The 23,775-nt window shown below is 46.1% G+C and overlaps 1 protein-coding gene across 2 annotated transcripts in view; it reads right to left on the bottom strand.

The window, feature by feature from the left end:
- Positions 1–6,370, bottom strand: part of NAE1 (NEDD8 activating enzyme E1 subunit 1) — a 79,042-nt gene extending 72,672 nt beyond the window's left edge. The window contains exons 1-2 of one of the 2 annotated variants that reach the window (XM_063945544.1): positions 6,230–6,370; positions 3,956–4,059 (exon numbers count right to left, since the gene is read on the bottom strand). In XM_063945544.1, coding sequence (XP_063801614.1) covers positions 3,956–4,059; positions 6,230–6,291 — 166 coding nt within the window. In that variant the 5' untranslated portion in view covers positions 6,292–6,370. The remainder of the gene's footprint in view (positions 1–3,955; positions 4,060–6,229) is intronic. The other variant, XM_063945545.1, reaches the window with a different exon arrangement.
- Between the last annotated feature and the right edge of the window lie 17,405 nt (positions 6,371–23,775).

Here is a 23,775-nt window from a genome sequence, read left to right as displayed (position 1 = left end):
AAGTCACTCCCCAACAGAGAAAGGCACCGACCTTTCAACCGCAGCCTTTTCGCTCCTACAAAAATAAGAGAGCAAAGGGCTTGTCATACCTGCCACGAGGCAGAGGAAGAGGGAAGAGACACCAACAGGCAGCTCCTTCCCAGGAACAGAAGCCCTCCCCGGCTCCTGCAAAAACCTCAGCATGACGCTGGGGCCTCTCAAGCGGACTCGGGGACAGTGGGGGGCCGTCTCAAAAATTACAGCGCGCAGTGGGCTCACTCGCAGGTAGACCCCTGGATCCTGCAGATAATATCTCAGGGGTACAGGTTGGAATTAGAGACGGATCCTCCTCATCGTTTCCTGAAGTCTGCCTTACCAACCGTCTCTTCCGAAAGGGAGAGGGTGTTGGAAGCCATTCACAAGCTGTACGCTCAGCAGGTGATAGTCAAAGTACCCCTATTACAACAAGGAAAGGGGTATTATTCCACTCTATTTGTGGTACCGAAGCCGGATGGCTCGGTAAGGCCTATTCTAAATCTGAAGTCCTTGAACCTCTACATAAAAAAGTTCAAGTTCAAGATGGAGTCACTCAGAGCAGTGATAGCGAACCTGGAAGAAGGGGACTTTATGGTATCCTTGGACATCAAGGATGCGTATCTACACGTTCCGATTTACCCCGCACACCAGGGGTACCTCAGGTTCATTGTTCAAAACTGTCACTATCAGTTTCAGACGCTGCCGTTCGGATTGTCCACGGCGCCTCGGGTCTTTACCAAGGTAATGGCCGAGATGATGATTCTTCTTCGAAGAAAAGGCGTATTAGTTATCCCATACTTGGACGATCTCCTAATAAGGGCAAGGTCCAGAGAACAGCTGGAGACAGCTTTAGCACTATCTCAAGAGGTGCTAAGACAACACGGGTGGATTCTGAATATTCCAAAATCCCATTTAATCCCGACAACTCGTCTGCTGTTCCTAGGAATGATTCTGGACACGGTTCAGAAAAAGGTTTTCCTTCCAGAGGAAAAAGCCAAGGAGTTATCCGATCTGGTCAGGAACCTCCTAAAACCAGGAAAAGTGTCAGTACATCAATGCACAAGAGTCCTGGGAAAAATGGTGGCTTCTTACGAAGCAATTCCATTCGGCAGATTCCATGCAAGAATATTCCAAAGGGATCTGTTGGACAAATGGTCAGGGTCGCATCTGCAGATGCACCTGCGAATAACCCTGTCACCAAAGACAAGGGTGTCACTTCTGTGGTGGTTGCAGAAGGCTCACCTATTAGAAGGCCGCAGATTCGGCATTCAGGATTGGATCCTGGTGACCACGGACGCCAGCCTGAGAGGCTGGGGAGCAGTCACACAAGGAAGAAACTTCCAGGGAGTATGGACGAGTCTGGAAAAGTCTCTTCACATAAACATTCTGGAACTAAGAGCAATCTACAATGCTCTAAGCCAGGCGGAACTTCTCCTGCAAGGAAAGCCGGTGTTGATTCGGTCGGACAACATCACGGCGGTCGCCCATGTAAACAGGCAGGGCGGCACAAGAAGCAGGAGTGCAATGGCAGAAGCTGCCAAGATTCTTCGCTGGGCGGAGAATCACGTGATAGCACTGTCAGCAGTGTTCATCCCGGGCGTGGACAACTGGGAAGCAGACTTCCTCAGCAGACACGATCTTCATCCGGGAGAGTGGGGTCTACATCCAGAAGTCTTCAACATGTTAATAGACCGTTGGGAAAGACCAATTGTAGACATGATGGCGTCTCGCCTCAACAAGAAACTGGACAAATATTGCGCCAGGTCAAGAGATCCACAGGCAATAGCTGTGGACGCACTGGTAACTCCTTGGGTGTACCAGTCAGTGTATGTGTTTCCTCCTCTGCCGCTCATACCAAAGGTATTGAAGATCATACGGCAAAGAAGAGTAAGAACAATACTAGTGGTTCCGGATTGGCCGAGAAGGACTTGGTATCCGGAACTTCAAGAGATGCTCACGGACGAACCGTGGCCTCTACCTCTGAGAAGGGACCTGCTACAGCAGGGTCCCTGTCTTTTTCAAGACTTACCGCGGCTGCGTTTGACGCCATGGCGGTTGAACGCCAGATCCTAAAAGGGAAAGGCATTCCAGAAGAAGTCATTCCTACCTTGATTAAGGCACGGAAGGAAGTCACCGTGAAACATTATCACCGCATTTGGCGAAAATATGTAGCGTGGTGCGAGGATCGGAGGGTTCCGACGGAGGAATTCCAACTGGGTCGTTTCCTACATTTCCTGCAATCAGGATTATCTATGGGTCTCAAATTGGGATCCATTAAGGTTCAAATTTCGGCCCTGTCAATATTCTTCCAAAAAGAATTGGCCTCTGTCCCTGAGGTCCAGACTTTTGTCAAGGGAGTACTGCATATACAGCCTCCTGTGGTGCCTCCGGTGGCACCGTGGGATCTAAATGTAGTTTTAGATTTCCTCAAATCCCATTGGTTTGAACCATTGAAAAAGGTGGATTTGAAATATCTCACATTGAAAGTGACTATGTTACTAGCCCTGGCCTCTGCCAGGAGAGTATCTGAATTGGCGGCTTTATCTTATAAAAGTCCTTATCTAATCTTCCATTCGGATAGGGCAGAACTGCGGACTCGTCCGCATTTTCTCCCTAAAGTGGTATCAGCATTTCATCTGAACCAACCTATTGTGGTGCCTGCGGCCACTAGCGACTTGGAGGACTCCAAGTTGTTGGACGTTGTCAGAGCCTTAAAAATATACATTGCAAGGACGGCTGGAGTCAGAAAATCTGACTCGCTGTTTATATTGTATGCACCCAACAAGTTGGGCGCACCTGCTTCTAAGCAGTCGATTGCTCGTTGGATTTGTAACACAATTCAACTTGCACATTCTGTGGCAGGCCTGCCACAGCCTAAAACTGTAAAAGCCCACTCCACAAGGAAGGTGGGCTCATCTTGGGCGGCTGCCCGAGGGGTCTCGGCATTACAACTCTGCCGAGCAGCTACGTGGTCGGGGGAGAACACGTTTGTAAAATTTTACAAATTTGATACCCTGGCAAAGGAGGACCTGGAGTTCTCTCATTCGGTGCTGCAGAGTCATCCGCACTCTCCCGCCCGTTTGGGAGCTTTGGTATAATCCCCATGGTCCTTTCAGGAACCCCAGCATCCACTTAGGACGATAGAGAAAATAAGAATTTACTTACCGATAATTCTATTTCTCGGAGTCCGTAGTGGATGCTGGGCGCCCATCCCAAGTGCGGATTATCTGCAATACTTGTACATAGTTATTGTTAACTAATTCGGGTTATTGTTAAGGAGCCATCTTTAAGAGGCCCTTTCTGTTGTCATACTGTTAACTGGGTTTAGATCACAAGTTGTACGGTGTGATTGGTGTGGCTGGTATGAGTCTTACCCGGGATTCAAAATGCCTCCCTTATTGTGTATGCTCGTCCGGGCACAGTACCTAACTGGAGTCTGGAGGAGGGTCATAGGGGGAGGAGCCAGTGCACACCACCTGACCTAGTAAAGCTTTACTTTTTTGTGCCCTGTCTCCTGCGGAGCCGCTATTCCCCATGGTCCTTTCAGGAACCCCAGCATCCACTACGGACTCCGAGAAATAGAATTATCGGTAAGTAAATTCTTATTTTCAGGCACGTGACCCGGGAAGTTGCAGGTCTAGCAGCCAGTAAATTCCTGGGTGTAAGCTCCGTGACCCTGGTCGGGAGTAGGGTCAGGGACCCAGGAGTAAGTCCTATGACACATGCAGAATTCCTGGTTTGATGCGTGTTCACAGGAATAAACCCGGTATTTAGCTGCATGTCTGAAAGGGGTATAAGAAACGTTTGGCCTTGGGGTGATATGAATAACAATATGATACTCTAGGGCGCCGTGATTCGAAAAAGTTTTGGAACCACAGGTATATACATTGTAGAGATTGTTGTAGTTATTCAGGGCTAATGAGACCAGCTTTCTACTCACCAGGCAGCACTAAGTTCTTTAGGGTCTCTGTACCAGTGGCTGTGGCATTTATCAGGCACACGTGAGCTGATTCCAGGGCTTCCTGACCATGGTCACCCCATAACCTGTATAGTAAATAACCAAAAACCAGGCTCATCATGGGTACCCTTGTCAGTGTGCTGGATAAGAGCAGGAGGATGTACATTTGGCATGGGGCCTTGGCTGTATATAGGCGTATATACTAGGTATTTATAAACTGTGGCTGGTGAAAAGGCAAATAAAGTACTAATCTTACATTTCATTAGGCTCAAAGCTGGAAGTAAAGCAGAGACATTATTTACTACCAGTTATTTATATAGCGCACACATATTTTCCACAGCGCTTTACAGAGAATATTTGGCCACTCACATCAGTCCCTGCTCCCAGTGGAACTTACAATCTATATTCCCTACCACATGTACACACACAGGTTAATTTTGTTTGGAGCTATGTTTAGAATGTGGGAGGAAACCAGTGCACCCGGAAGAAACCCATGCAAGCACGGGGAGAACATACAAACTCCACACAGTTTGGGCCATGGTGGGAATCAAACCCATGACCTCAATGCTGTGAGGCAGTAATGCTAACCATTACACCATCCCAACTGCCCCATACAGAGACAAGAGAACTTGCCTAACCTGCACTAGATGGATAAGAGTGGACAGGTTGCTGTGGGTCAGTGCACATCTTGTAGTTACATGCAGATTAGCAAATGAGACCTAAAGGTGGTCATTCCGAGTTATTCGCTTGTTGCCGTTTTTCGCAACGCATCGATTAGGTGAAAAATGCGCATGCGCATGGTACGCAGCGCGCATGTGCTAAGTTATTTAACACAAAACTTAGTAGATTTGCTGGTGTTCCTGCGGCACTTTTCATTCGCACTGCTGATCGGTGAGTGATTGACAGGAAAGGGGCGTTTCTGGGAGGTAATTGGCCGTTTTCAGGGAGTGTGCTAAAAAACGCAGGCGTGCCAGGGAAAAACGCAGGAGTGGCTGGAGAAACGGGGGAGTGGCTGGCTGAACGCAGGGCGTGTTTGTGACCTCAAAGCAGGAACTAAACGGACTGAGGTGATCGCAGTCTAGGAGTAGGTCTGGAGATACTCAGAAACTGCAAGGAATTATTTAGTAGCAATTCTGCTAATCTTTCGTTCGCTATTCTGCTAAGATACACTCCCAGAGGGCGGCGGCCTAGCGTGTGCAATGCTGCTAAAAGCAGCTAGCGAGCGAACAACTCGGAATGAGGGCCAATGTGCAAAACTAGAGTCTGCGCAGCTGATACTGGTAGGAAAGTATATTCTCATACAGGTGCGTGCACACAGCTTATATACACCCATGTGATCAAGGTGAGGGGTAATATTGTGTTTTACTTACTGCGATGATCAGTGATTATGATTAAGATCAGTGATGATGAGGAAGATCAGTGATGATGAGGAAGATCAGTGATGATGATGATGATGATGAGGAAGATCAGTGATGATGATGATGATGATGATGAGGAAGATCAGTGATGATGATTAAGATCAGGGGGTGCGGGGGCTGGTGCACAGACCCATGATGATGACATACTGACCTATATAACAGGCCTACTGACATATATAACAAGCCATGTAAGTTATAACAAGGACATGTAATGTGGACACCGTATAGAGGGCCTAATTCAGACTTTATCGTAGCAGCAAATTTGTTAGCAGTTTGTCAAAACCATGTGCACTGCAGGTGGGGCAGATATAACATGTGCAGAGAGAGTTAGATTTGGGTGTGGTGTGTTCAAACGGAAATCTAAATTGCAGTGTAAAGATAAGCAGCCAGTATTTACCCTGCACAGAAACAATATAACCCACCCACATCTAACTGTCTCTGCAAATGTTATATCTGCCCCCCCCCCACCGTGCACATGGTTTTGCCCAATTGCTAACAAACTTGCTGCTGCGATCAACTCAGAATTACCCCCAGAAAGCACTGTATGGTATGGATAGCAGCATGCATGACACATACAGAGACTACCTTAGAGCACTGTAACTAGGAATATGCGATATGCTGCATACAGGGTACTGTGTGGTCACCAGCATGTTTATCCAGAGCACGCAGTGGTAGACACATGTATGGTGTATAAGGTACATACACTGCATTATATATAGGCCCTATATTATAGGGGTACACACAGCGGAGAGCAGAGACGCCATGTCCCATACACAGTAACACAGCATGGGCCACACAATAACCAGCAACATACACTGCCGGGTACAAGCGGCGCTACCTGAGCTGTCTGTCATATTTCTGCTCCTTCGCCAGCACACTCCCGGCGGCTCCCTGCGCCATCACTGTCACCCGGAAGCAGTAAGCAGCAGCACCGCGCCCTCTCCGCCACCAGAGGGCACCCGTGCTGTGCAGATGACATGATGCAGCAGCAGCAACCCAGCACTCGGACTTGTATGCAATCTGTCTGTGTGTGTTATATATCAGGTATCATCAGCTGCAGGAGACTGTTGTACAGTAGCTGCGATTACTCTTATCACTTTTTCTTGTGCAATCTCCCATATGCTGATGTAAAGGCAGGCTCCTCGTAACTGTGTGGAACTACAGCTCCCAGCATTTACTGCCAGCCTACAGCCACAAATAAATACTAAGGGGTCCATTCAATCAGGCCAGCACTCACATACTGCACTTAGGGTAGCCCGAGATGGTATATTTTTTTACACCCCCCTATCTGGCTGTAAACAAAAAATGTGGGTTTTGAGATGACATCGGGGTGCAACGAGGCGATTGAGTGTGCCATTGCACCAGTATATCACAGACATCGCCCAAAATAATGTAAATCCCTAATATTGTAAAACCATATACATTTTATTGAAAAATGTGAAATTATTTTTTTATTTTTTTTTATTTTACACAATTGCACAACCACCCTTCCACCCCCCAAAACGATATTGCAAAGGCTGTGTCATAAGTAGGCTTACCACATACCATCCAACCATACCTTTTTGGCAGGTACAGTACTTTTTACTTATGGTCTGTACCTGCCAAAAAGGGCTTTGCACCAATTTTTTACTCCAAATTTTCATTGAAAGTATAGCGCGGTTTTTAAGTATAAAATGTTGGCGGGTATATTACCATACTATCCCTTTAAACTGGGACACTCATGAATTACACAAATAACCGACGTGTGTGGTAGAGCCCACAGAACACCGATAAAAGAAAATTCCTTTGTTTGGAGCACTCTTTTTTAAACAAATATAAATGTGTGATGATGGAATGTTGAATCTAAATTAAAACATAACCTTTGTTTATCAAATTTAGACTAAAATATATGAGGGGTAATATAACTCAAGTAATATATACACAATTCCCCCAGGAAAATAATATTGGACATAAAATTTGTCCTTGTGGCAAAAAATTTAAACAAAATCATATATAATCATAAAATATTGAGTCTATAATTCCTCTACAACTCAAAAGACAGTAATCTGTCTGTATTCCAGCCAGTAGCATACATGATATATTAACGGTCATCAAATCCTGTGGCTAGGAGAAGATATGCATATACATTTAACATGTTCACCTGAATCCTAGTTTAAATAACACAGTTATGAAAGTTAAATTGGCACACCTCCTCTGTGGCTACCCAACCTGCTGGCTGGGCATATCATGAAGAATATACAATATATACAATCAAGGATTAACATGGCATAATTTTCCTTTTTGCAGAACAATGTAATATTGTGCCAATCCTAGATTGATAAATTTAATTGTGGTATCATGAGTATCACGTGTGCGTGTGACTATTCGCACATGATATCTGGGCAGAACAAATGAGACGGAAAGGTAGAAAAAATGGGCACTCTAGTTCACTTAACCCTTCTGCTGTCTGACCTCATCTGAGAGCGGAGGGCAGATGAGAGTGGGAGGGTGAGCTGTGTCCAGAAAAAAACGAGATGCACGAGTACCTTTAATCCTCACGTGGTGTTAGGTGAACCTTGATGCCAAAAAGCATTGCAGGGTCCAAATGCGCCACTGGAAAAATGATAATTGTACATATAGAAAAATGGAAATGTGAGAAGAAGAAAAGTTTTGGAATTTAAAAATCCCCCAAACAGCCTAATTAATTAGCTGATTGAGATGACAATTAAATGCACACAAGTGGCCTGACAAGCTAGTAAAGTGTGTTAGCAACCGTTGGCAAGATCATATTGTATAAGTTCCTGCCGCATAGTTATATCTGCTTAAAAAATCCCCCAAACAGCCTAATTAATTAGCTGATTGAGATGACAATTAAATGCACACAAATGGCCTGACAAGCTAGTAAAGTGTGTTAGCAACAGTTGGCAAGATCATATTGTATAGATTCCTGCCGCATAGTTAAATCTGCAAGGCAGTATCAAATTGTATGTGTACTGCCAATTACATTTCAATATAACCCATGGTTTAAACTGCTATTAAGTTGCCATGCAGAAGGGGAAAATTCCCAATTGTAGAAAAATATAAATGATTAAAGTGTGGACAGTGGAGAAAGAAAGCAGGGGGACCGAGGAAAAAAGAAACTGTGAGCACTTTACCCGGGGATCTCTTCTGCTATCTGACCTCATCAGAGAGCGGAGGACAGATGAGAGTGAGACCGCGGGTGGTGCCGTGAAAAACAAAGAGAGAACTGGCGGCGGCTCGTGGTCCCGTAGGTGGTGTTAGGCGAACCCTGATGCCGAGGCCTTGCAGGATTCGGATGCGCCACCGAGCCAGAGCCTCCGTCAAAACCGGAAAAAGGAGAAAGAAGAAGGGGATACCGTTCGGCCGTTGTCCGCCGTTCAAAGCCACTTCTGCCGCTGTATGCTCATGCTGCTGGTCACGGCTCCCCCTGCAGTGGGGAGCCCATGAAGCCGGAAAGGACGTACGTTTCACCACATAGGCTTGCTCACCTTGCAGGCTATAGTGGTGTTCAGGTGACGTGCTTAAAACAGGAGCATTAGCCAATGCCCTTGCTAGTATGTAAATCCATGTGTTGCGTTTTACCCAACACACCTGTATTGCAAATTAAAGACTGGGCCTTGTCTAATAATTACTGATTACAAACATCCTTGGAGGGGTATCAGAGACATCAAGTCAAAATTTGAGGTTCAATAGTGGTAGAACAATATATATGTATATATACGCAGGTATAAATATAACTATAAATATAAATATTACGAAATATATGGATATAAATATAAATGTAAATATAAAAATAAAGAAAATGTAAAAATAAAGACAAAAATAAATATAAAAATAAATATAAATAATAAAATTAAAAAAACTGTGTGATCCAAGTATGCAAACAAATATACTTTGACTGAAGTAGATATGTATGAATACGTGTAGAAAGGGAATATAACTAAATGAATAAGAATAAGTTTATAAACAGTGTAGGAAAATAAAAATAAAAATAATTGTGAAAATATCAGTAAAGAATGAAATGAAGCAATTAAAGGATACTTATTGGTTAATTACACTGAGAAGCCCAGTACTACCCCACCGTAATGTCTGTGAGTATAAGTGACGGAAATAATAACGGGTGAAAATGTGTGAACAAAGATGAAAATGTAAAGTGCCGTGAAGTGACGGAAAAAATTGATATGAGTGTTGTATAATAAAAAGAAGGGGGGGAGGGGGGAGGGAAAAAAAGAAATAAGGAAAAGGAAATATTAATCCTAATGCAGTGTGGTTATTATGTGATAAAGATTGAACTGAGAATGTGAATGTATAAAAGGGACAAGAAGTGAGTGATATGTGAAAAAGATATGTGATTTTTAGTGGGTCGATCAGACTAATCTATTGAAAGGAGAGTACGTGAGAAAGGAAAAGTGTGGGGGGGAGGGGGTTAAAAATATATGACAAACATGACCCAGAGTGATAAAATATACCAATTTGAAAATAATACAATGGATTAGAGAAAAAGGAATATGGGGAGAGATAAAGATGAAAAATGATTAGGTGAGTACTTGTCCCTTTGAATGTAGTGTAATAAACGGGTGTGATAATAGAAAATGATACAGGAGTCGTAGGATAAAAGGAGAGAAAAAAAAAAAGTGAGGAGGATAGAAGAATAGTTGGAATGTTTGAACTGTGAAGAAATAGACGTGGTCAAAGTGTAGATAAAAATAAATATAGAAATTCAAAATGAGGACAAAAAAAGATGACACTAAATCATATAAGGGGTTATTACAGGAACACCGTATAGTTTATGTGTTCATTAAGTCCAAGCGGAGCAAGACTTCCCAACATGTAGGTCCACTGGCTCTCCTTTTTCAGTAGTTCCTGCATTATATCCCCTCCTCTAATACCAAGTTTAACCTTTTCCAGGCCAAAAACTTGCATCTTGTGGCATTTATCCTGGCGGTGTAGGAAAAAATGTCTCGCCACCGTCGTGATCTGTCGAAAGTTCTGCAGGTCTCTGTCCACATTCCTAATAGTGCCTGCATGTTCAAGTATGCGCTGTTTAAACATGCGTGTGGTTATACCAACATATCTTTTTCCACATAGGCACTGAAGACAGTAAACCACATTAGTTGTTTTACAGTTGAAGAAATCATTAATCCTATGTTGCTTGCCAAATTTATCAGTAATTTCCTGTGTCGGTAAGATAAAATTACAGGCCCTGCATGATCCACACGGGAAGGTACCCCTCACTGTAGGAGATATAGAGGGGTTCCGCTGATAATGGCTTTGTACCCAATGATCCTTCAAATTAGGTGACCTCCTCCAGCTCATGGAGACCTTGTCTCCCAAGCTGGTCGCCAGATCTGGGTCAGATAGGAGCACATGCCAATGTTTTTGTATACCATTCTTAAGGTGTCTCCATTCCTGACAAAAATCTCCCACAAATCTGAGTTCCTCTTGATCACTTTCCTTTTTCTCTTGAAAAATAAGTGAGTTTCTACTTGTCTTTAGAAGGGAATTACGTGCTTTTTTGATGGACCTATGACTATATCCTCGTTCCTTGAGACGGATGGTAACCTCCTCGCTTCTATGTCGGTAGGTTTCCACATCGGAGTAATTCCTCTTGAGCCTAAGGAACTCCCCTTTTGGTATATTAGATATAGTGGGAGGAAAGTGTGAGCTGGAATTGTGGAGAATGCTATTCGTAGCAGTCTCCTTTCGGTGTAATTCCGTGGCCAGCATATTTCCTCCATCCCGATAGATTCTCAAGTCAAGAAAGGGGATTTCCTGGCGGCTGTGGTTCATCGTGAGTCTCAAGTTAAGATCGTTGGTATTTAACTCTGTAAGGAACTCGTGCAGTTCACATTCAGAGCCGCTCCAAATAATGAGGACATCATCAATATAGCGTAACCAAGTGATGATATGCCGTGTATGGTGATCTTTTTCATCGGAAAATACATGTTCCCTTTCCCACCACCCCAGGAAGAGGTTGGCATATGTGGGCGCACAGGCCGCCCCCATAGCTGTCCCTCTTACCTGGAGGTAGTAGCGATCATCAAAGACAAAATAGTTTCTGTTCAGCACAAATTTCAATAGCTGCAAAAGAAAAAGTTGAAAATCACCTATCCCTTCCATCCGCAGGAAATATTCCACTGCTTTCAAACCTAGATCGTGGGAGATGCAAGTATAAAGGGACTCCACGTCCATACTCACTAAGATGTAATTATCCTCCAGTTGGATATCATTTAATCTTCTCAGAACATCAGGCGTATCTTTAACGTATGATGCTAACTGAGTCACGTGTGATCTAAGATGAGTATCTATGAAAATGCTCGCCTTCTCAGAGAGTCCACCTATCCCAGATACAATGGGGCGTCCCGGAGGTTCCTGTAGATTTTTGTGGACCTTCGGGAGTAAGTAAAAAGTGGGAATCTTTGGATTAATGGTTTGTAAAAAATCACGTTCCTCCTTGAGAATAACGCCTCTTGTAAAAGCACGTTCAATCATGTTGTTATAGGCCTCCTTGTAATTTTGGGTGGGATTGAATGTGAGTCTCTGATAACAGGTTGTATCATTAAGCTGTCTTAGTGCTTCCCTCATGTATAATACTTTAGGCCACAAAACCGTGTTACCCCCTTTATCAGAGGGCTTAATTATGATATCGTCCCATCCCTTGATCTCAGCTAGGGCTAGTCTTTCCTTTCTACTCAGATTCCCTGACCATCTAAGATGTCCAGCTCTCTTATAAATTTGATCGAATTCTTTGGATACTAAGTTCAGGAAAACCGTAGTTTCTGGGCTGATTGTTTCAGGAGGAACAAAAGTAGATCTGGGACACTCATGAATTACACAGGTTCTGTGCCTGGCTGACATCAAGCATGCATTTCATCTGGCTGTCATCAGCCACAGAATTTGTGTAATCCATGAGCATCCCGGTTTAAAGGGACGGTATGATAATGTGCCATACAACCTTAAAGATTATCTGTCCAATTTGTCTGATTGGAAAGAAAATCTGGCAATATCTGGGAGCAAATGACAATCAATCATTTGCTCCCAAAAAATTAGAAAATGGACAAAAATGGTTGTTCAGATAAATTGGTTTAATGAAACAAACTTAACCAATTTGTCTGAAAGTCCATTTTTGTCTGTTTTCCAGTGCAAATGGTCAATTGTCATTTGGTTCCATACATCACCAGATTTTTGCACCAATCAGAAAGACTGGACAGATAATCTTTAAGTGTGTAGGGCCCATTAGCCTACTCAACGGTAGTTTCTCTACTCCAGAGGTTCTCAAACTCGGTCCTCAGGACCCCACACAGTGCATGTTTTGCAGGTAACCCAGCAGGTGCACAGGTGTATTAATTACTCACTGACACATTTTAAAAGGTCCGCAGGTGGAGATAATTATTTAATTATTTATTTTGCGATTCTGTGAGACCTGCAAAACATGTACTTTGTGGGGTCCTGAGGACCGAGTTTGAGAACCTATGCTCTACTCCTATCTCTTGGCCTGATTCAGTAGCACAGCTGCTGCATCTTTGAATGCTATAATATTCTAATGCCGCAGAGTGTGTCTTGTGTAACTAGACGGCTCCTGTGATCCGCTGCTGCATCTGGCAACGCAGCATCGGATCACTCTGCATGAACATTGGTGAGGATGGCCAGTGTTCTTGCTCAGCCCTCCATGGGCGTAAGGTCCCAAGGATTCGGCTACTGTCCTCAGCACGCACAGAAAATGGAGCCCAACACTCCCCCATTTTCTGTAATGTTGGCCGTGCCCATCCCTTCTCCGTCCCCAAACGGTCACATCAGCCAGTCACGCTGCGGTGTATATTCATTTTAGGTATGGCCAATGCTGCTCACCCAGGTTAGTTTTAGAGTTGCACCACAGGTGACTGATAAGTGGGACAGCTACTATACTACGAGCCAGAAGAAGGCTGGAAATATGCAGCTCCCCGTGCAAATGTCATTCTGTGATGTTTTGTACAACTGACGCCTGTGTGGGTAAAAGCGCGCTACATATATGTGACGGTAACTAGTAGGGGCAACATTAAGCTTTTGATGGGAGGATGGGTGCTGAATGTGGGCTAATAGGAATAAAGCACATCAGATATTAAAACAGCAATTCCACATAGATTCTGCTTTTTCCCCTTAAATACCAAAGTTAAGCACCTTTTGTGATTGACACATTACTTGCCATTTCTCCTAGAAATCATTATATAACGTTCAGTATCTATCTACAGGTAAAACAAGTATGCCGGACAGACACAACACTGTCAGCCTGCTACTAGTACACAGACCCGCAGCATGCCGTGTAGAGGCTAATGGGGGAGATGAAGGGGGAGGATGTCACATTGCACGCAAAAGCACAGAGGGGCATCCCAACACCCCTCAGCTCACTACATCATGGGGGTCATTATGAGTTGTTCGCTCGTTGCTGATTTTCGCAACGGAGCGATTAAGGCAAAAATGCGCATGGTACGCAGTGCGCATGCGCTAAGTAATTTAGCACAAAACTTAGTAGATTTACTCACGTCCGAACGAAGAATTTTCATCGTTGAAGTGATCGGTGAGTGATTGACAGGAAGTGGGTGTTTCTAGGCAGAAACTGACCGTTTTCTGGGAGTGTGCGGAAAAACGCAGGCGTGCCAGAATAAAACGCAGGAGTGTCTTAAAAAACGGGGGAGTGGCTGGCCGAACGCAGGGTGTGCTTGTGACGTCAAACCAGGAACGAAACGGGCTGAGCTGATCGCAGTGTAGGAGTAAGTCTCGAGCTACTCAGAAACTGCTAAGAATTTTCTATTCGCAATTCTGCTAATCGTTCATTCGCAATTCTGCTAAGCTAAGATTCACTCCCAGAGGGCGACGGCTTATCGTGTGCAATGCTGCTAAAATCTGCTAGCGAGCGAACAACTCGGAATGACTTTGACATGTGACTTTGGTTGCTATAGTAGTCACATGAGGTAATCTGGGCATACACTGTATACAGTTATCTGGCAGATCATCTGTCCAATCTGGCTGGTTGGAATGAAATTCTGGTAATGTGTAGGAGCAAATGACCTTCAACCACCTGCTCTTAAGGCCCGTACACACTGGTCGATATATCGGCCATTCTCTTGAACGGCCGATATATCGCGGGACCGTCGGCCAGTGTGTACGGCCGATACGTCTGTGAACCCCGTCGTTCACAGACGTATCGCGTCGGCCGCGCAGCATAGCCGATGGCCAATATATACCGATATATTGGCGCGTCGCTGTGTGTGTACGGGGCGGTCGGCCGACCGCCCGTACACATGCTGCGGTGGCCGGCGGTGATTGACAGCTGAACTGGGCGGGCATGTGTAGACGCCCGCCCAGTTCATGACGTCAGTCCCCGACGGATCGGGCAGTGTGTATGCTGAACACACTGCCCGATCTGTTGATAGATATATCTGCAGATCAATTGATAAATAATTTGTCTAAGCTCCTATTTTTGACTGCTGAGCTGAGGTGGCGGCTTTTATGGGGAGAACTGCAGTCCTGCAGCCCATAGGTAAAACCACCACTGGCCGTATTAGTAATACAGGTGGGAGCTTCTCATCTGCAGATGTCACCTTTGCACTGTAGTGGCCAATTGTAGGAAAGAATATCCAGATAATTAATAGCTACTAATGTGGATGCAGGTATGATCATGTCATGTGTTCAATAATTAAATACCTGTCACATTTTACCCTCCACTGGGTATTGTCAGTGACTGTAATGTTAGCATTGCAAATCTATCTATCTATCTATCTATCTATCTATCTATCTATCTATCTATCTATCTATCTATATACAGGGGGATATCCAATTTGTTTTTCACACTTTTTTTCTGATGTTTCACTGATGTGAGGTTTGGCCCCATATTCACTATACCAGCACTTTGGGGGTCATTCCGACCTGATCGCACGCTGCACTTCTTCGCAGCGGTTACGATCGGGTCAGAACTGCGCATGCACGGCGTGCACATTGCGCACGCGCATTGTTACGCAATAACGCCGGGAACGATGAAAGCGGTCACAGCGGCGACCGCAAAAAGATTGACAGGAGGAAGGCGTGTCGGGGAGTCAACTGACTGTTTTCCGGGAGTGGTCCAGCGAACGCAGGCGTGCCCAGGCGTTTTGAGGGCGGATGTCTGACGTCAAATCCGGGACCTGCATCGCTGGATCCGTCGCAAATGGTAAGTAGGTGCAGGGTTGGTCTTGTTTTGCTAGAAACTTTTTTAGCCTAGCAGGGCTGCACAAGCATTCGCAGCTCTGCTATGCTAAAATACACTCCCCCCGTCAGGTTGATCGCACGAGCAGCAAAAAGTTGCTACGTGCGATGAACTCGGAATGACCCCCTTAGTTCTTGATTATAGTAACCTTAATTTTCAGTAGTAGTAGTAGTAGTAGTAGTAGTAGTAGTAGTAGTAGTAGTAGTAGGCAACAGATTTGCCAAGAAGGTGCCATGGTGTCCTCTCTCCTATAATTTCCTAGAAGTCCCTCTGTTAATGTCTGATGAAGTTGTAGCTATCTGACAATAAAACGTGCCATACCTGAGCTTGACAAGAATCTATATGGTCCATCCTGATTGGATGCAGAGTGCTACCACAAAATCTAAAGTGTTCCTAGCACTGCTTGCTGGGCTATACTCCAAATGGGAGAGAAAATGTGTTGCCCACTTTTGTACTGATCAGTGGGTCCCAGTGGAAACTGAATGCTTTGGTGATATCCCCAGCCCTAAACGGCAAACCAAAAAGATAACAACTAAAGAGAGAAGACTTTCGTTAAATTCCCATCACATACTAAATTAACCTTTTATGTCTCATTTTAGGCCTATATTTATATAAGCCATATAGCAATATAAGATACTAATATACAATACTGATTATTTTCATCTGCTGTGAGATTATTTAGATTATATTTGTAGAGTTACTTTTTGTGGCTGATGCACGTGCCACGGGCTTTTCGTTTGCGTACAAAACATTGATTTTGTAGACATTATGTGGATTGGTAAATATGATGCATTACAAAAGAAATGGACACTTTTGTAACATAGTTTATTTTTGGAAATGATGAACATTTGCACACAGAACAATACATTGCGATTGTGCAGTACAGCAATCTAGATGATAGGTCGACAGTACTAAGGTCAACATGCATTAGATCGACACTGACAAAATTGTCAATATGGCAATGGTCATCACAGGAAAAAGTCAACAAAAGTTTGTTTGTTTTTTAAATAATGTTCATCTTTTTTCTACTTTACCATCCAAATGGACTAAGACTGGGAATAGTAACCCTCTGCATAGTGAGTGAAGGAAGGGGGCGCGGTGCACTAATTGGGGTTCCCAGTCATTTTACAGAGAAAATTACACCTAAAAATGTAAAAAACATGCAACTTTTCATGTGTCGACCTTTTGGCAAAGTCCCCCTTTTTCCCCAAGTTGACCTTGTGCCTGTCAACCTTTTTCAGGTCGACCCATTGATCCATAACCGTGTAGCACAGTATAGTGCACTGATTCCCAGCTGCAGTACATTCCACGCTATTACACTGCAGGCGGTTCCTTCCTGTGCAGAATGCGGATGGAGATGCAGGTAGGTAGATGGCCAAGGGGCATGTGAAAAAAGCAAGTGTGCCGGGGGACATCTGAGGATAATTGGCGAGCAGGGTGCATGTGAGAATAAAGCTGGTGAGTAGAGGGGCATGTGAGAGTAACACTGGTGAGTAGAGGGGCATGTGAAGGCAATGCTGGTGAGTAGAGGGACATGTGAGAGTAACACTGGTGAGTAGAGGGACATGTGAGGGCAAAGCCTAGGGCATTTGGCATGCTTAGGGACACCAGCAGCTTCTGATTAAAGCTGGTGGATGGAGGGTCAACGCGAGGGTAAAGCTGGTGGGTGGAGGGTCATGTTGGTGGGTAGAGGGGAATGCAAGGGTAAAGCTGGTGAGTAGAGGGACATGTGAAGGCAATGCTGATGGGTGGAGAGTCATGTGAGAGTAAAGCTGGTGTTTAGAGGGGCATGTAAAGGCAATGCTGGTCCTTAGAGGGACATGTGAAGGTAACACTGGTGAGTAGAGGGACATGTGAGGGCAAAGTTGGTGGGTAGAGGGGCATGTGAGGCTAAAGCAGGTGAGTAGAGGGGCATGTGAGGATAACACTGGTGAGTAGAGGGACATGTGAGGGTAACACTGGTGAGTAGAGGGACATGTGAGGGTAAAGCTGGTGGGTGGAGAGTCATGTGAGGGTAAAGCTGGTGAGTAGAGGGACATGTGAAGGCATTGCTGGTGAGTAGAGGGACATGTGAGGGTAAAGTTGGTGGGGGTAGAGGGGCATGTGAAGGCAATGCTGGTGAGTAGAGGGACAAGTGACGGTAAAGCTGGTGAGTAGAGGGACATGTGAGAGTAACACTGGTGAGTATAGGGATATGTGAGGGCAAAGCTAGAGGGGCAAAGCTGGTGGGTAGAAGGGCATGTGAGGGCAAAGCTGGTGAGTACTTGGACATGTGAGGGAAAAGCTGGTGGGTAGAGGGGCATATGAGGGCAAAGCTAGAGGGGTAGAGGGGCATGTGAGGGTAACACTGGTGAGTAGAGGGACATGTGAGGGTAATACTGGTGAGTAGAGGGACATGTGAGGCTAATACTGGTGGGTGGAGAGTCATGTGAGAATAAAGCTGGTGGGTAGAGGAGCAAGTGAAGGCAATGCTGGTGAGTACCGGGACATGTGAAGGCAATGCTGGTGAGTAGAGGGACATATGAGGGTAAAGCTGCTGGGTGGAGGGTCATGTGAGGGTAAAGCTGGTGGGTGAAGGGTCATGTGAGAATAAATCTGGTGGGTAGAGGGGCATGTGAAGGCAATGCTGAGAGAAAAGGGACATATGAGGGTAAAGCTGGTGGGTAGAGAGTCATGTGAGAATAAAGCTGGGGTGGGTAGAGGGACATGTGACGACAATGCTGGTGAATAGAGGGACATGTTAGGGTAAAGCTGGTGGGTAGAGGGTCATGTGAGGGTAAAGCTGGTGTGTAGAGGGACATGTGAGGGTAACACTGGTGAGTAGAGGGACATGTGAGGGCAAAGCTGGTGGGTAGAGGGGCATGTGAGGGTAAAGCAGATGAGTAGAGGGGCAAGTGAGGGTAACTCTAGTGAGTAGAGGGACATGTGATGGTAACACTGGTGGGTAGAGGGACATGTGAAGGCAATGCTGGTGAGTAGAGGGACATGTGAGGGTAAAGCTGGTGTGTGGAGGGAGGGTCATGTGAGGGTAAAGCTGGTGGGTGAAGGGTCATGTGAGAATAAAGCTGGTGGGTAGAGGGGCATGTGAAGGCAATGCTGGTGAGTAGAGGGACATGTGAGGGTAAAGCTGTTGGGAGGAGGGGCATGTAAAGGCAATGCTGGTGAGTAGAGGGACATGTTAGGGTAAAGCTGGTGGGTAGAGGGACATGTGAGGGTAAAGCTGGTTAGTAGAGGGACATGTTAGGGTAAAGCTGGTGGGTGGAGGGTCATGTGAAGGCAATGCTGGTGAGTAGAGGGACATAAGAGGGTAACACTGGTGAGCAGATGGACATGTGACGGTAAAGCTGGTGGGTGGAGGGTCATGTGAGGGTAACACTGGTGAGTAGAGGGACATGTGAGGGCAAAGCTGGTGGGTAGAGGGGCATGTGAGGGTAAAGCAAATGAGTAGAGGGGCAAGTGAGGGTAACACTAGTGAGTAGAGGGACATGTGATGGTAACACTGGTGAGTAGAGGGACATGTGAGGGTAACACTAGTGAGTAGAGGGACATGTGAGGGTAAAACTGATGGACAGTCATGTGAGAATAAAGCTGGTGGGTAGAGGGGCAAGCGAAGGCAATGCTGGTGAGTAGAGGGACATGTGAAGGCAATGCTGGTGAGTAGAGGGACATGTGAGGGTAAAGCTGGTGTGTGGAGGGTCATGTGAGGGTAAAGCTGGTGGGTGAAGGGTCATGTGAGTATAAAGCTGGTGGGTAGAGGGGCATGTGAAGGCAATGCTGGTGAGTAGAGGGACATGTGAGGGTAAAGCTGGTGTGTGGAGGGAGGGTCATGTGAGGGTAAAGCTGGTGGGTGAAGGGTCATGTGAGAATAAAGCTTGTGGGTAGAGGGGCATGTGAAGGCAATGCTGGTGAGTAGAGGGACATGTGAGGGTAAAGCTGTTGGGAGGAGGGGCATGTAAAGGCAATGCTGGTGAGTAGAGGGACATGTTAGGGTAAAGATGGTGGGTAGAGGGACATGTGAGGGTAACACTGGTGAGTAGATGGACATGTGAGGGTAAAGCTGGTGGGTGGAGGGTCATGTGAAGGCAATGCTGGTGAGTAGAGGGACATGTGAGGGTAAAGCTGGTAGGAAGAGGGACATGTGCGGGTAAAGCTGGTGAGTAGAGGGACATGTGAGGGTAAGACTGGTGAGTAGATGGACATGTGAGGGCAAAGCTGGTGAGAAGAGGGGCATGTGAGGGTAAAGCAGGTGAGTAGAGGGGCATGTGAGGGTAAAGCTGGTGGGTAGAGGGGGTCGGGCATGTGAAGGTAATACTGTTGAGTAGAGGTATATGTGAGGGTAAAGCTGGTGGGTAGAGACATTGAAAAAAAAAACCACAATAACACACAGCTGTGAAGAACCTCCTCAAAATAATGGGGGTCATTCCGAGTTGTTCGCTCGCTGCCGCTTTTTAGCAGAATTGCGATCAGGCTAAAAACCGTCAGTTCTGCGCACGCGCTAAGTACTTTCTCACAAAACTATGCAATTTTACACAGGGCCGAGCAACGCTTTTCAGTCGCTCTGCTGATCGGTGAGTGATTGACAGGAAGTGGGTGTTTCTGGGCGGAAACTGAGCGTTTTCCGGGAGTGTGCTAAAAAACGCAGGCGTGCCAGCCAAAAAATGCAGGAGTGGCTGGAGAAACGGGGGAGTGGCTGGCCGAACGCAGGGCGTGTTTGTGACATCAAACCAGGAACCAAACAGTCTGCAGTGATCGCAATCTAGGAGTACGTCTGGAGCTACTCAGAAACTGCAGGGAAATATTTAATAGCAGAACTGCTAACCTTTCGTTAGCAATTCTGCTAAGCTAAGATACACTCCCAGAGGGCGGCGGCCTAGCGTGTGCATTGCTGCTAAAAGCAGCTAGCGAGCGAACAACTCGGAATGAGGGCCTATAATCCACAGTGAAGACTTTGGAGAAGACTGAATTCAAATAGTTTTTGATCACTGTCCAATCCAATTACGGGAGAGAGAAGTTAGGACAGCAAGGATGGATTTGTGTGTGATTGTCGCTCTCAGGATCTGTATACTGGACCTAATTCAGAGTTGCACAATATGTTTTCGCAATTGAGCGATTATAGTCAGACTGCACATGCGCTGTGATCACACTGCGCATGTGTACAGGTGTCTGCGATTACGCTCGCAGTGAGGATTTCACTGCAGAGTGATTGACAGGAAGTGACCATTTGGGGGTGGTAACGGGAAATGGCTGTTTTCAGGGCGTGTATCTGATGTCGGCTTCAATCATATACGCAGAGAAACATGGCACCTGCGTTGCTACTACCGCGGCCAGTCTGTGTTGCCATAGACCTACTCAAACAGTCGATGTTCCCCACTGCTGAGTGTAGGCTGCGAATGTGTATGCAGTTGCAAATGGGTTTGCGATTGCTCCGGTGAGAGTCTCTTTTTATTTTCTGGGCGGCAGCTGTGGACATTAGCAGTTCCGTAGCCTAGAAAATTGCAATGGCATTAGCGTACAACTTTGAGACAGGGCCTATTGTATTTATAATGACTGAATACATATTATAGGAGGCTTGTCTCTGTAGTATTACATAAGGGAGAATATAACATCTATACAACCATACCGCAGGGGGTGGGGCTAGGCAGTTCATGGAAGAGTGATACCAAACAAACTTCAGAAACTCCATTCCATATGCACTCCATTCAGAAATTCTAAACCTCAAACAGTGTAATATTGTTTGTTGATATGTTAGAATATAAATATTCTTAGAATAATATTTTTTGCATAGCATCACCTATACTGAATCTGAAATGATACGAGGCCTCCACTTGGCTATCCCTAGCTTGTGCTTCTTGCCAGGGTGCTCTGCATTGGAATCCCAGCATTCCTCTCGGTGGCACTGATTACACTCCCTGCTTGAGATAATAGGTCTGATTCAGAGGTGTCGAGGTCAGATGCAAGCTGACGATGTTGTCCGTGCATGCATCCGAGCCGCACTGCGCATGCGTCCATATGTTACTGCATGAAGACGCAGATGGAAATTGCTCATAGATCCATGCAATTTCATAGGTGTTTACGGGTGGTAACAAGGTAGATCCTAGCCACATGCGGGTGTGTCACGGTCACAGGCTGCGTCGAAAGACACAGTTGCACTGACACTAGTGCCATGTTCAGGTGGAGATCCTGCGCCTCCATAGGGCTGGTGTGATGTTCGATGGTGCGTTTTATTAGACGCAGCAGCAGATTCATGCCGCAGACGGTGGGCTCCTCAATAGGAAGATCTGCGGCTGCAGCATTACAGGCTGCGGCAAAAGATCCAGTCACATCTGCTACTGCGTCCACCTCTGAATCAGGCCTAATATTGGATGATCTTAGCTATTTTAAGGACCTATTCAGTATAAATTATATGTCAGTATTAGGAATGATTTGGGGCGTGGGGCCTCCTGGGTTGGTGTAGCCGGGCTGATTCGAGGCTGTCACGATCCGGGTATCTGGACGCCATTACTTGCCTTTTAGATGCCTTCTGAGGCTTGCTCAGCGTTCCAGGGCCGGATCTCATCTGTGTTACTGATGTCCACATTCTGCATATCCCTCCTGTCACTCTGAGACGCTGTCACAGCGGCGCCATGTTTGAATCTAGCATGGCGTCTCCCGTCCTCCGCGGCCTCCGCCGCCGCTCCTGTGTTCCAGTATGCAGGTTGTCAGAGTGGTGCTCCATGCCTGCCGCGGCCTCCGCTGTCATCCATGTGTCTCAGTGTGCAGTTGTCAGTTTGGCGTCTCCTGTCCTCCGCGGCCGGCGCCGCCATTGCTGCTGTGTTTCCACATGGTTTTCCAAACCAACTTTCCCTCCAGTACTAACATGGGCGCAGCCATGTTTGTTCCAGTCACATGTTCAGTCTCCACCAATCCGTTGCACTGTGAATCTGCATGATTGGCCAGCCAATGCCTGCCCTGCAGCAGGTATGAGTATCCTGTGCCTGAACCAGGAAATGGTCAGTGCTTTGAATGTCAAACCTTGTTCCAGTCTCTCTCTCCTGTGGTTGTTTCTCCAGGTTCCAGCTCCTGTCTCCAGCAGCCACTACGAGACCCGCACCTGCCTTCCATCCTGCGGTGCAGCCTGACTCTGCAGCCCTCCGTGGCTATTCCAGCTTCCAGCTATTAACCCATCTGCTTCCAGCGGTCAGCTTCCAGCAGTATCCAGTTTTCTTCAAAGTGCCGGTGTTATTCCAGCGGATCCCTACTTACCAGCAGTATCCACTACCACCGGTAACTCCTTTTCAACTCTTCTGTTTCCACGCTCCCTAGCATCTTACAGTCTTCACCACCTGGCTGATTCCATTCAGCATCCACTCCGTGTCTTCATCACCTGACTGGTTCCATCCAGCATCCACTCCATGTCTTCATCACCTGGCTGATTCCATTCAGCATCCACTCCGTGTCTTCACTACCTGGCTGATTCCATTCAGCATCCACTCCGTGTCTTTACCACCTGGCTGGTTCCATCCAGTATCTACAACAGTCTGTTCAAGTTACCAACTACATCTACACTTCTACTGGCGTGTTCCTCAGCTATCTTCACTACTACAGCCAGGCCTGGTAAGGTTATTCCATCAAAGGACTTTAACATCTATTCCTTAACCTACCAGTGCTCTGTGATACCTCCCATGGTTATAAGTGATCCAGGAACTCTATTATTGCCATTTGCTTTTATCAACTGTGAATACTGTTGTTTCTACACGGAGTCTGTTAATAAAACTCTTATTGACTTTTAACCTGGTTGTCATGGTCACACCTTCGGGTAATCCTTCTACACTTACATGTCCAGGGGTCTGATTAAACCTCCCAAGTTTAATTTCATTTCACCCCCTGCAACTGAGGCTTCCTCCTGTCAGCCTAAACCCTCAGTTGTGACAGTAAGCACTGACCATATGAATCCAGTCGGAGACCAGGATCAAGCGGCCAGGCCGATGCAAGAACTGGCAGCCAGACTTGAACATCAGGAGGCTGCACAAGGCCACATCATCCGCTGTCTCCAGGATCTCTCTACCCGACTGGATGGGATTCAAACGACCCTCCGTGGACCTGGCACGTCCGGTGCGTCCACCACAGTGACACCAGCTGTAACCCCCCCACCTTACCCATTTCTACTCCACGTCTTCATCTTCCAA

This window comes from Pseudophryne corroboree, chromosome 11, assembly GCF_028390025.1.
Source record: "Pseudophryne corroboree isolate aPseCor3 chromosome 11, aPseCor3.hap2, whole genome shotgun sequence".
NCBI lineage: Eukaryota > Metazoa > Chordata > Amphibia > Anura > Myobatrachidae > Pseudophryne > Pseudophryne corroboree.
Note: the sequence above shows the minus strand (reverse complement) of the source record. Positions and strands in the feature narration are given on the sequence as shown.